The sequence below is a fragment of the Epinephelus fuscoguttatus genome, linkage group LG7 (genome assembly GCF_011397635.1).
Source record: "Epinephelus fuscoguttatus linkage group LG7, E.fuscoguttatus.final_Chr_v1".
NCBI classification, from domain to species: domain Eukaryota; kingdom Metazoa; phylum Chordata; class Actinopteri; order Perciformes; family Serranidae; genus Epinephelus; species Epinephelus fuscoguttatus.
The window spans coordinates 11335654-11349481 of NC_064758.1; the positions used below are offsets into that span (position 1 = coordinate 11335654).

Sequence of the window (13828 nt, forward strand, 5' to 3'; positions counted from 1 at the left end):
AAAAAAGATCAAGCTACAACTTAGAATCTGGGCCCAAACAGGCTATAAATATCCCCCGAGTCCTTAATTGCACATTAACGTGTTCTTTTTGGAGGAATTAACTGTTCCTGACTGACCAGGCAAAGGCACACAGACCTCATTAAAAAAAAGACTGGGGGAAGGAGGAAGGAAGGGAAAACAAGAGAGGCAGTTTAACAAGAGAGACAGGAGACAAAGAGGGTGTGGTGCCAGTATAAATCTTTGCACCGTTCATCATCCACTTCTCACCAAAACAACAGAAATCTCGTGAATAGTTTGAAGACAGTTTTATTCCTCAGACAATGATTCATTTGCTGCATGTGTCACTGCATCTGTTTTTCCAGGGATTTTTCTGCTCGTGTTATTTATCATCAGTCATTCTGTATCAGTGGCACTCATTTTTGTAAAGCACCACGCTGTATATACTTCAAGTAAATGATCCTAAAAAAACAAAGCCTGTAAACGGCATACAAGAGACAAACACACTGATTAGTTTCTGAGATTGAGGTCTTGCTTTATATGCAGGGTAAGTCTCTTACAGTGACAAGATTCCTTAAAACAATATCCAGGAGGAAATAGTATGAAACAAAACAAATGAACACAAACAGGTCCAACTTGACCTATCAGCTGACATCTGCATTTTTCTGTGTTTTGAATAAATGGTAGGTCCTTGTTGGTGAAGTTGGTCCAGAAATGTCCTCCTTCTCCATGTCAGTCTGCACCCTGATCAAGATGCCTTTTAATATTCTTAAATAGTCCATGTCTGTCCCAAAGTGAGGTAACTAAAAAGTTCCATTTGCATCAAAGTCCATATGAATAGAACGGCAGTAATGGTAGCATGAAGCAGAGATGTACAGGGAGGATCACAGCCACTTTACCCAGCAGCTGGAAAGACAAAAAGGCAGACACGTTACAGCTGCAACCACTGATACTCAAATACCACCCAAATACAGGACATCAGTGGGGCACTGACCATAAACGAGATCTAATTTCATATTTCCAGTGTGCCATGAGAGGAACATAACATTAATATTTTAATTAATTTCATCATTGGAAGAAAAACAGAAATAAATCTCACATTTTTAATTCATAATATGCTAAAATCAACATCCAAATCAGAACACAACTTGATTTAGGTGTAATAATACAAGGTGATGCATGAGCATTAAAGTGAGGTTCAGTATTGACATCAATGTGGGGTTAGCAAATGCACTTTGGGTCATTTCTGTTGTCACATATCATCACTTTTCTGATACCAATAAATAGCTGTCATACTGTCTCAAATACATCTCCCTGATTCTTAAAATTCAGGCTCTCATACAATTTACATATAAAATATACAGGGCTGCTTTTCTCTGTTGGCCCAAAACTGAATTCTTTTTAAATGTCAAGTGTCCTCGAACATGTCAGAGAAGGTTAGTCCTCTGAGACCGCACTGTGCTGACTGTGGGGCTCAGTAAAAGACTTCATTAATCTACATGGGAGCTGGAAACATTAGCTACCTCCCTGGGACACTCTAATGATAGGTTGCTGGGCTTCATGCATATTGGCAATGAAGGAAGAAATGGTTTGTCATGGATATGTTTCGAATACAAACAGCACGTCAACCCCCATCTCTTTGGAGTTTGGTTGTTTATATGAAATGAAAGCTAAGACTTGCAGGTGATGTTCACTTGTTTGCTATTTGTTCTACTTAATGGGAGGGAAAAAAAACAAAACTGACTTTTTGTTGCTTTATTGCATGCATATAATTTTGCAATTATGGATGTTGACTTTTAAAGAAAGTGGCTCTTTTTCAAACCCAAGACATGGGGGAGGTGTGTGCCTGTGTGCATGGGTGCATGCGTATGGCTACACCTATGCATGTGTGCATAGTTGTGTGTGTATAAATCAGCTCTCACCTCCTCCATCACTTCCAGTGGTTTATGGGAGCCCGGCAGGGAGCCACATCAGCCTCCCCTTTGATGGTGACACACATGATTCATGGCTTTTAGAGACCGTTTGTTTTCATTACGCCTCCTCGTCAGCTCGCTGTAGCTGCATCACGGTTTTGTGCAACGCAAGCAAATTTGGGGCAGAATGAGAGGAAAGAATTTCAGGAGGAGAGTTTTTTTGGCGCTAGAAGAAACAAAGGGGCTCGGTTTAGGAGAAACTTTAGTCAGGACGACGGCTGCCCGCGGCTACTTTTTCCACCGTTGCTTGGGTTCAGAGGTGGTCAGGGATTCATGATATGTCAGAGTCCTGGAAAAAGTAGGAGTTGAAAGGGTACGGGAAAGTCAAAGGTCCAATGTCTCTTGAAACATCCAATTTTGTCTTTCCAGTTTCCTTGAATCCCTCCTCTGCATTCTCTAGTTGCTTTTTATATCATACAAAACTTTTCACACTTGCTAGCTCAAGGCAGAAGTTAAATAAAAATGATAACAAGTTCAAATATGGCTCAAAATATGCATAGTTATGAGGATGACAATAGCAATGATGATAAAGATGGCAGTTATGGTAATAAAATCAAGGGTGATGATGAGGATGAAACCAGAGGTGAAGCTTCAGAACCCGTGAAAGTCAAGGGGTCAGAGGGCTCCCGCAGGATGAGCCCTGCTGTCATGTGGAGGCAACATTTAGGACAGGTTGTTCTTAACCATCAGGTTGTTGAACTGAATGAATGCTAAATGATGTCCGGGTGATATTATCTGACACCTGTCCTCTATTGTGAGCTATGTAAACAAGGTACCAAAAAAAATCCTTTAACGCAAGGAATCATACACTGAGCACTATGTCCCTGTTGTGATTCTTGTCTTTAATGCTAGCATTGGCACACTTGAGCAGTAATAGCTGCTTTGGGCAAACAAAACAACAGAACTATATGACTCCATCTGATAAGTAGCTTGACAACAATGAAAACCTTATGAAGGAATAGTGGCTTAAAAACCATCTCCGTCCAAATGCTTATGGGTCAGATAGTCGTTCCATTATCATTGAGGCAAACAGATGATCTAAGTCAAGGTCTTAAATAGTCCACTGGTGAGACTCCTCAAGTAAGAGTATTTCCCTGTCAGTCAAAAGACAAACCTTGCCTTTAGGCAGGGCTAGTGACCAGCAGACATGGTCGACCAGGCCCCCTCCATCCTCCAGACAGAGAAGGCATAGCTCAGTCTCTCGTGGGCCAGGTAGTTACACCCAGCCAGCTTAGTGTCCATCTCGTCATTCTGCAGAACCTGGTACAGAAAGTCAATATAACGTGACGCCAATTTAAGGGTCTGGATCTTACTCAGTTTGTCCGAGGGGAGCGTTGGGATTATCTTACGCAACGATGCAAAGGCTTCGTTCAGAGATTGCGTCCGCTGGCGCTCCCGGATGTTGGCAATCACCCGCTGGCCGTGTGGGTCTTCAAGGGCTGAGAGATCTCCAGGGCTAGGACCAGAACCGGGAGAAAGGGATGGGCCTGAGGAAGGCGGCCGATGTTGAGGACTCCTCTTGAGTCTTTTGGGTCCGTTCAGGGTGTAGATCTGGACGTCCTCCCCTGGCTTGACCTTGCCATTGTGTCCTGATGAAGCGGGAGTTACTGCTGTAACGTGATCCTCCGTAGGTGAGCCTGTCTGCCGTTTACGCCCGGTGACCCCTGGTGTTGCTACGACAACAGGACAGGCGTTAGAAGGTGGTCTTCCTGTGTTCTCCTCGCTGGAAACCACCCCTCCCTCAGGGTGGTCATCATTAGACTGCTCCTCCTCTCTCATGCTTGGCCACGTTTTTCCTCTGTCTCCTCTCTCCTTTATGTGGCTCTCTATCCTTCACTCCTCTGAATATCTCAAGTGCTTCTCTGTTTCCGTAAATGTACCTCTCAACTCCCCCTCTGCTTCTTCCACTCAGTTTTCCTCTCTTCTCTCCGTCTTCAGGAACTCCCTCTGTTACGTTGCGTGTTTGTCCGGCCTTCTGCTCTGTTGTTTTTCTTCTCCAACAGTTATCAGCCTTAAATTTTGTCACGTCTGATCATACCAAGCCAAAATGGGATAGTAATCAGCACTCAGCTTTGGATTGCCACAGTGCTTCTTCATCCACACATGTGGAAACCCGCCAATGATCTCTTCCCAGTCTCTGTGAGCGCACACTGCATCAGCAAATGGGACTGTTCTCATGTCCCGCTCCTGTAGCTGCATGTGAGACAACAGCAATCTGAATCTGACTTTTTAAAGGGAGTGAGCCATGAAACTTTCAGCTGCCCACCCATCTGACTCGCTCATTGGTCCAGAGGACTTTTTTTGGACAGCTGAGCTTAAGACAACAGGAAGAATATATCATAAACGATTGGTCCGATCAAAGGGATGAGGCGGAGACAAAGGTGTGCCGTACAGCCAACCAAATTGAACCGTTGTGACGTTTGCTTCTTGTCACAGAAGTTGCCCAAGTTTATGAGTTCCAGATTTCCTCCAAAGCAAGTCGCTACCATCCCCCTTTCAGTGCCTGGCTCTCAGTCCCCCCTGCCTGCACTCTCCACAACTCAGCACCATCATCGCTTGCTTTCAATATAGTTCAGAGAAGAAAAGAGAAAAAAACATAGCTCCACAAATGTTTTTGTTTCTGGTTTGAGAGTCACATGGCACTTCTGTCTGCTTTATAAATAGTGAAATGTGACGATACTTTAACACATAGTGAAATGTGACGATACTTTAACACATAACATTCCACGCAGATGGAGTAATGGTTAAAAACATAGGTTAGAATTGTTCATTTTGTATTTCTACAGTTCAAAAAACTTAGTTACAGTTGTGGCAGGTCTTCCATTATTAGAGATTGGAGAGGAATAGAAGTTGATATACACAATACTTCAAAAAAGTAAATAAAAATAAGTACAGAAATATAATAGTTCATCCCTTTACCTTAACTTTAGCTATGGCCCCTAGTCAGACATCAAACTTAAACAAAACAAAACAACATTTTTGTTGTTTATGACTGTGCAAAATAAACATGTCTTTAATAAATGATTGCGTAAAATATTACACCTCACCAACAGAGGGTACTTTTTGTTTGTGAAACAACAGAGACAGTGTGTTTTATTTCACTGCCAGCGACTTGGCTGTTGTTTGTCAGTATAGACCTGGAGGGAGGAAAGCGCTGGCATTCAGTCAGCACTGCAGCACTGAGGTCTGATCACAGCATTAAGGAAAGAATGAGTGCTCTGGATCAGAGGGATGCCTGTGGGACAATTTGTTACTTTCATCCACTGATCTGCATCTAGAACAAGCCTCGGTCCATGTCCAACGTGGACTTTGCTTTCCAAACTCCTGGGTGAGCCTCCAGCGCTACCCACAGCCACACCCCCACAAAAGAAGAGTCTATTGTTAGCGTTTTGTGTGTTTAGAGACAAGATGCATCCCTCTGATGAAAACACTTGAGTGAAAACGGTTAAGTAGAGGCACGGTTAGGACACAGAACTGGAAAATCTCTCTGGTGAGTCAACTAAAGATGGCTCAAGTCCACAAGAAGAAGAGAAACCTCTATTGTGTGACCATAGATGATACCATTTCTCTTGTACACACACCACTCAACACCATGACGGTGTATGTTTCTGTTGCCACAACAATAATGTGTTATAGCCGCGTGTCTCCATGAGCCCCAGTTGAGGCCCAAGTGATCCAGTGATAGCTTCTCCTTCATCATCATCTCCTTCTGCTTCTCTGTGTACAAATCCAATGGGACACACTCAGATGTGCCTCGAACACACTGGAGTTGTAGTCCTATCCCATTGTAAACCTACTGTATGTTCCTTTCATAGGGTTGTGTTTATCTGCAGCCTCTGTGCTTGTTGCAAGTACACATATCTGATGCAGCAATACTGGATGCAAAAAGGTAACATGGCTTCTATGGGGTGTACTGTGTGGTGAACTAAAGAGACTGACCACAAAAGAGGTCTGATTAAATAAAGACGTCTGCGTTCGGAAATAAATTTGAACTTTGTAGCACTTGACTTAAGTAGATGTGTAAGCCTGCATGGAGAGTGACAAAACAAAACAGCCAAAATGTATACGAATATATATGAATAAAGACAACTTCTTGTGTCCCCGATGAGGTGCTAGAGAAGACACACTCATCATATGTAATGTTGCTGTAACAGTGTTAATTTTGACACTTATTTTAAATTTAGTTTTAGTCTTAGTCTTCAGATGAAAATGCTTACTTTTATTACTTTTAGTTAATATGTTTAGTATATGGTTTTTTTTTTCTTATGGGCTAATTAATGTATCAGAAATTAGAATCAAGGTGACAGGTTTTATAAAACTTTCATTGAGGCTAGTTTTTTCACAAATACAAGTAATTTCTGAACACTTACAAACTTGCATTTCTCTGCAGTTTTTGACTGGTTCAAGCGGTGATTTACGAGTGCATACTTACTGATCATGCTTTGAAAAGCTCAAAATTTCTCTGTTAATACTCTCAAAAACTTTGACACCACAAATAAATAATATGAGACAACTATTTGTACCTAGGTTAACTGTAAACTCATACTTATCCATCTCACATCTCACATCTCACAACATGTTGGTCTGGAGGTTTAAACTCATGTCCTCTCACAGAGTTGGTGATTAAAACTAAATTTTAATCTCTGTCAGAGGAAACTCAGCTGAATCTAGACTGTTTACTTACAGCACAGCTACACTCACAGATAACTGAGCCTCTTACCTGCCTGTCAAACAGCATCAAACCATAAACCTCCTTAGACAGCCCAGACTCTATGGGGATCAGGTGTGACGTCCAGCTGCCGATGGCTGCTTGCTCCGCTGCCATTTAGCGGCTAACAAGCGGAGTTGCTAGCAGCCACTGCTGCACCTACCATACTCCACAAATCCATTCAACAGCTCCACCATCCACAATCACACACACATGGCTGTTTATTTACTGCTGAATTACAGCTCACAATTTACACCAACAGATAATGCTGCTCCGGTGTGAGTGAAGTTTACCAGCCTGTGGCTCATGCAGAATTTGGAGATTCTTACTAGCGCAGCTGTTCTCGGCTTTCAATGTCCGATAGTTGACCACAAACATTTTTGTTACATCTTGTCTTGTCACCGAAAATGAAGCATAGATTTCGTCTTTCATTTTTATCATCAAGACCTAGTCTTCATTTTGGTCATGGAATAAAAGTAATTGACGGAAAATTTTGTCATAGTTTTTGTCAAAAAAAAAGGAACACTGCTTCATTAAGTGTAGACTACACCATGTAAATTTCATGGAACTCGGATGATCTTTGTCAAATAAGGCTGACTTCCCATTGTTGGAGAATGGCGCTATCACCACAAGTCAGTCTGGGCATGTAGCTATCTTGAAGCCTGGATTCTTATCCAGCATGTGAAATCTGGGACAGATTGGACTATGAAAAGTCAAATTGAAGACTTCTTGTATCATGTGGGAACATCAGAATTTGCCATGTTACCACAGCAACAGCAATGGCATTTGATGAAAACTCACAACCTTGAAAACTATTATTATTTTTAAGTTCTTAAATTTGTATCACCCAAACTTGAAACATTTCTGGCTAACTCTCAAGGCAGAGTAGATGCAGGAACATCACAATTTCCTGCTTTGCCACTTCAACAGTGTTTATTGAAAACGAAAAATTTTGATATTTTTCACTGTTCTAGCTCTTAAGTTTGTACATCAATGATTCTGATTAGCCCTCTTGGAAGAGTTTGAAAAACTTTGAATAAAAAAACATAAACAAAAAACATTTAAAATGGCCAAATTCTGGGTGGGCAGAGCTAATAACACCCACTGAGAAATATGTCCAAAATGATGAGAGCAATGTACGCACCAAATTTTGTAATGTCAGGGCAATTTTGCCTCAACTAAAACCTTCCACAAATTAGGGGGCGCTGTGGTGCTGCGTAAACTCACATGATCCCAATCACTGTACATTTTTGCAGTATTCATAGGTTTTGATGTGTGCACCAATTTTTGTGTGATGTTAAAAATGCACTCAAAGACTATGAGTATTTGGGGCGCGCTAAAGAGCAGAGGTGCACAACCAAATCAAAATGATTACTCGCTTGAACACGGGTGCAAAGTTTTATGAGTTTTTATGCATCCTAGAGGCCTCATATATGTGTTCATAAAATTAAAATTAACACACAAGGTCCAAGATAGCTTACTTCCTGTTGGTAGAAAAAGTTGAGAGCAATGACCCACTCAATTTTTGTGAACATCAAAGCTACTGGCTACACTTGAGCCCAGTTACCTCAAAACTTTGTCATTTTTTCCAGTTCTAAAGTGTGTGACAATGTTTGTAGGTTTTCAAGCATTCCAAGTAGGCGTGGTGGCATCACAGTACTGACATATACCAGGGTATATAGGAATCCCAACAGTATGAATTCCAACAGACAATTCAAAAATTCAGACACTCATCTTTCAATAAACCTTATAGGCTACCGGACAGGCTGTAATGAGGATTCCCTGCATGTAGTGCACATCACGAACCACCAGAGGTCAGTCTGGTGAAATAGACAGCTAAACAGACTGGCAGTGGTGGAGATAACTTAAGTCCTGTTTCCACCAAGCAGTACGGTATACTACAGTTCAGTTCAGTGCGCTTTTTGTCCGTTTCCACTGTGAAAAGTTGTGGATGATACTGTTGGAACTGTCCCGTACCGTCCCCATTTTTGGTTCCACTTCTGTTGGGGTACCTAGCACACAGATCTGGTACTAAAAGGTGGAGCTCTGAACACTGCAGTCCATTTATCGATTCATTCATTCACTCTGCTCAGGGCTGAGTTGTGGCTGGTTTTAAAGCTCATGTAACCTGGAGCATTTTGTTAGTGGTCTGTAACTATAAAATGAAAGGATGTTTTGCTGCCTCTCTCAGCAGCTGTAGTCTGAGAAAAAATAACTTAATTCACCAGGCTGACTGTCGGCAACTTTTAAGGTGGTACGTTAACTTGTTATGTTACTCAATACATGAGTTGATGATGTGAATCCATCAGCACACCTTAAATTTTTAAACACCTTATTTCACCTCAAGTCAATGCATTAAGGGTTTATTTCGACCAAACCAGGGATGGTGATTGTTGGAACAGTGGACCAACTAACTAAAAACCTAACAAGACTAACCAAGACGATATTGTGGAGTTTTATTTCGTTTCAGTCGAGTTTGCATTAAGTGTGTTTTAATGTGTGCTAACAAGGCAACTGAGCTAGTCTTAGTTTGGTAAAAGAGGAAAACTTTAATTCAAAACATGTGCTGTGAAAGTATGTCTTTCTTTACATTTTGTGAGTTCCTATTGTGTATTTATATTACTGTAAATGCTGAGAAAGCTTTGGGAAATATTAGTATATAATAGTATTGAACAAAAATACAAAAGTATTGGCAAAATTCCAGGAAGATATGAAAAAACAGATACTACCTAAGCCCAATCCCATACCCCTAAAAAATGTGATTGCATATATGGAAAAATAATAATCTCTACAAATAGGTTCCTTACATTTTCAGTGCCAGCATCTGTTGGGCCGTGGCACTTTTGTGCTTGACCCTTAATTATTTTAAGATTTTGAGAGCCTTCTGAAATTGTTGCATGTTTAAAACTAAATATACATGACTCCAGAACTTTCATCCATCATTAAACCTTTTGGAACAAGTTCAGTTTTCTCCGTTTTTTTAAAAGCTTTTGGAGAACTGCTTGATCAGAAAGCAGAAAAGAAAATGTGGTGTAACCTACGAAATACATACATTTGCAACAAGAGAGAGGAACAGGCATGAATTATTATTTCATAATTTAGAAAGCTTACTTTCAACAGGGCAGATAGACATATCTACATAGATGATGATGACGAGGAGGAGGAGGATGTGTACTACAGACAGAGTGACAGTGTGGAGACAGAGAGGGAGGACAGCTCAGCCTCCTCAGCCATGGTGCCAATGCAGAATGCGACCAGAGTGGTGACAGGTAGGGAGGTATCTCCAGTGGAGAAAGGCGAGGGAGCAAAAGTGTCTTCCCATGTTGTCTTGTATTAAGAATTTCGCAACCAATAGAACCATGAAATGCATCAGTCTCAGTGTGCAAGGTTTTTCTGCGTAACATGTTGGGTAAGCCACAGGGGTACATGCGTTTTGGTGATTAAGTTGAATATCAACTTAACTTTATTGATTTCAAAGAGCTCCTCAGGGTACTACATGGTTGAGAAATAAACTTAAAACAATGGATCCGCTATATCAGCAGCTAATGAGTAATGCTAAAACTTTATATGACAAAACCAGGCATGCAGTCACACAATAACCAAATTAATATTAACACAATCAGTCTGGTGTTGAATGACCAGAAATATTTACATTACACAGCCTGAGTTTAAGTAACAGTTCTGCTCCCATGCCATGCTTTGAGTAGTTGTGGAAATTAGTGTCTATAAATATATCTGAGCACAGACTGCTGCCAGACTCATTGATTTCTTTTCATCTTCTTCTCTTTAACCATCATCAGACCGTGTGTCTTCTCTGTGGGCGATGGGACACCTGTGACGGATCACAATTATTTACATATCACAGCTCTCTTGGAACTGCTCCTTGCTCGCTAAAAATAAATACCTCCAAGCTACAGGAGTGAGGGATGGAAAATGGATATCAGGTTTTGATATAAACACACATATATCGGGGCAGAGAAGAGGGGAGGGGCAGGCCACGCTCACAATGCTTCGTCTTGTCCGGGAAGGCCCCCCGGAGGCTGACTGCGTTTGGAAAAAGGGGAAAGAACACCGGACCCTGTCTGTTTGAACTGCATGCCTAAATGAGGACTTAGCATAAATATTTCCACCAAGAGAAATGGGAGAATGTTATCACATGTGGAGCTTATATATACACACACACGGCACACACACATGCTTGAAAATTCATGGGTTTACAATGAGGTGTGCATTTACACAGACACACAAATAAAGAGGATCCACTATATAAACAAGTAGGTTAAAGGATGTTGAACAGTACCTGGTAAAATTTTCTCATTTTATATGAGTGAAACTCATTTTCCATAAAACAGCTATTGTCGTCCATTTGAACAGTTATGGCTGATTGTCAATCTAAAATCCGCAGTCTGTGTACATATCCCATAGGTAGCATTTGTTGCAGGGCTCGGATTGGTTTAGACAGAGTCAGGGCACCTACCTCGTTTTGTCCCGAATTTTAGACTTTCCAGTTTGATCTGAACCAAAATTACAAGTGTGCTTTAAACGATGGTCTGGAACAAAAAGCTGAACCTTGGTCCAATAAAAAGACATGGTCTCGGTCTGGATCAAATTGAACCATGGCTCAGTTTATTTCTTGTCAACCCTGTCTCACCCTGAAGTCGTCAAAATCTGGCGTTTGGGCAGTAACTTCCAGCATCAGACACGAAAAAGTCGGCATGATGCATCGTGTCAGGGGGAAACACAGCGGGACAACAACCAAAGCTAAGGCGGCGGGAGTTCAAGCGGGTGGGAGGAGTGGTGCATGGGTCCAACAACCACCAACTTTCAACCGGGAGGCTGGTGTTTGCCTCCTGTAAGATTGTAAAGTCAAACCCAGTTGTTTTTTCCTAAACCCAACCACGTGCATGTGTTGGCAAAATATAACCACATGCATTTGTTGCTGAGTTGTTGTACCAGCGTAGTGCGTTTATTTTGAAACAGACTATATGCAAACTGTATATTAATTGTAAATCTATTTTGAAAACAGACATTGCATGTAACAGGCTGAAGCTGAGATGGATCCCAGAACATTAATAATCAATGCACCAAGTGTTAGCTACACATTAGTTACTGTTAGCACTTTTTACCAGCAGACCTCTGCCAAACCAGCCTAACATAAATTAAAAGGGAATTTTAGGTCTGCCTGGATCTACGTGAACCTCCACTGAGAAAGTGGGCCCTCCAACAATGTGTTGGGTGAAGAATTGGGCCTTATGAGTGACTGCCAACTTGGAAATGTATCAAAGAAAATCAAATCAAATCAAATCAAAAATTAAAGAAATTAAATCAAAGAAGAACTCTCATCAAATTAAAAACAGTGGCATTTGCTTTATGTGCCCTTGATAAAGGCAAACCCATCTTCGTCATGTTTTTGTTTCTTTGTAAAATAGTTAGTAGCATCTATAAATTATATGCTTATTTCTGAAAGACTATAATAAACCATTGTCAAATTAAATTAGCAATTTCTTATTTTCTTGGGTATTTGTTGTTATATATAGATGTACAGTGATGGTTGCTGGGTAATATGTATGTCGATGTTATCCAGTGTCAAGTCTCTGACCATGTGACAAGATGATATGTACACAATAGCATGCACTAGGGCCCGTCATAATAGTGTGCACTGGGGCCCGTCGCAACTACCTTATGCCACTGATGATGTCATTACTGGGTATGGCCATAGTAAACATTATTGTATCTTAACATTAAAAAAATAAAAAAATAAAATGATTTAATGCATCACCCAGCAAGCACACCGATTTAAACTTATCTATACTTAAACCTCTCTTATCCTCCTAGAAAATAATGTGTCTACATTTTTGTGGGTTTCTTCCAACTTCCAGCATAAAGTTGTTTGAACAAATGTTGCATGCTTTTCCTTTTCCTTCTGACAATAGCCTGTCAGACCTTACTATAAGTGGTCTGAACCCTCCAAAACTGGAGCACAAAACTGGAACTCCAACATTCCTAAACTATCGTCAACAAAAACTGTCAGTCAAAAACATTAAACACGTTAGTTATGTCTCTGTCGGTCTGCCTGTCAATCTGTCAACTGCCAGGTCTCTCAACAAATTGGCCAAATTGTTCACATGACCAAAATCTGGTCATGTGAACCCTCAGCTCAAGGAAGAAAGCAAAAATAAAATGTTCACCTATGCATGTCTACGAAATCCCAAGGAGTTGCAACTAAAATCATTGATGAAAAGTAAATTTGATGATGGTAGGCAGCTTTACACTTGTGATATTTACAGTAAATGTTTTTCTGTTCACACTCACAATGTTGATGATCAGGTACTAAGTTTGTCGTTTAAGAACCGGGCTGTCACAGAAGATACGGCTTCCAGTAACCTGCACATGGTGGCTGCACTTTACAGTAAATACCAAAGAGAGAAACTGAGGACAACATTTGCAAACGCTTTGGTTCATTTGGGATAGCACTAATATCTATAATCAGATATCTGCATATGTATGCTGAATCTGTAGACAACATCGGCTATTGTCCAACAAGGATTTAGCTCTATGTGAGCTTTTTAGAAAATATATGCAGATATCTGTTTATAGAGATCAGCCAAAATGACCAGCATAGTGAAGAGTAAGTCTTGGCTACACCGGATCTCCTGAAGTATTTGACATGGCCCAGGCAGGACCAATAGGATAGGTTCCCAAGATTGAGATAGCTACAAAACCAAAAATACTTGAAAGATTATTCGAACACACTAAGGATAACAGAGATCATCATACTTACCTAACAGTGTTGTGGAACATGACTATCTTTCATCTTATCTTATCTTCACTTGACCTTGCTCACATTTCCCCAATAATAGTCACTCACGCTAACAAGCAATAAATAGCTTTAGTTGAATTTCACATGGGCTAATATGTAAACACGCCATGCTCATTCTTTCCTACTTTACGTATATGCATTCATTACAGCAGTGTGAGGTCTCAACTATTTTTTTTTCTTCAGGTGAAAGCATGGTCACAGTACATTTGCAGAATATAAACTATACTTTTTTCTCCCATTAACTTCTGTTGAAGCCTGAACTTCAAGGGCAAATTCCAGCATGCATTTCCTGTTCCTGCTACAGTCACGAGCAGCTCTGGCAGCGTTTAG

The 13828-nt window shown here is 40.8% G+C and overlaps 1 protein-coding gene across 1 annotated transcript; it reads right to left on the reverse strand.

Annotated features, from left to right (window-relative positions):
* Nucleotides 1-311: 311 nt before the first annotated feature.
* Nucleotides 312-4173, reverse strand: LOC125892311 (twist-related protein 2-like). Its single transcript, XM_049582249.1, has 2 exons — nucleotides 1920-4173; nucleotides 312-903 (listed from the first exon to the last, which is right to left on the reverse strand). The coding sequence occupies exon 1, from the start codon at nucleotides 3747-3749 to the stop codon at nucleotides 3102-3104; it is 648 nt and encodes a 215-aa protein (XP_049438206.1). The 5' UTR covers nucleotides 3750-4173; the 3' UTR covers nucleotides 312-903; nucleotides 1920-3101.
* Nucleotides 4174-13828: the final 9655 nt, after the last annotated feature.

Coding starts and splice junctions, on each gene's coding strand:
- LOC125892311 (XM_049582249.1), bottom strand. CDS start 3,749: ATGAGAGAGGAGGAGCAGTCTAATGATGACCACCCTGAGGGAGGGGTG.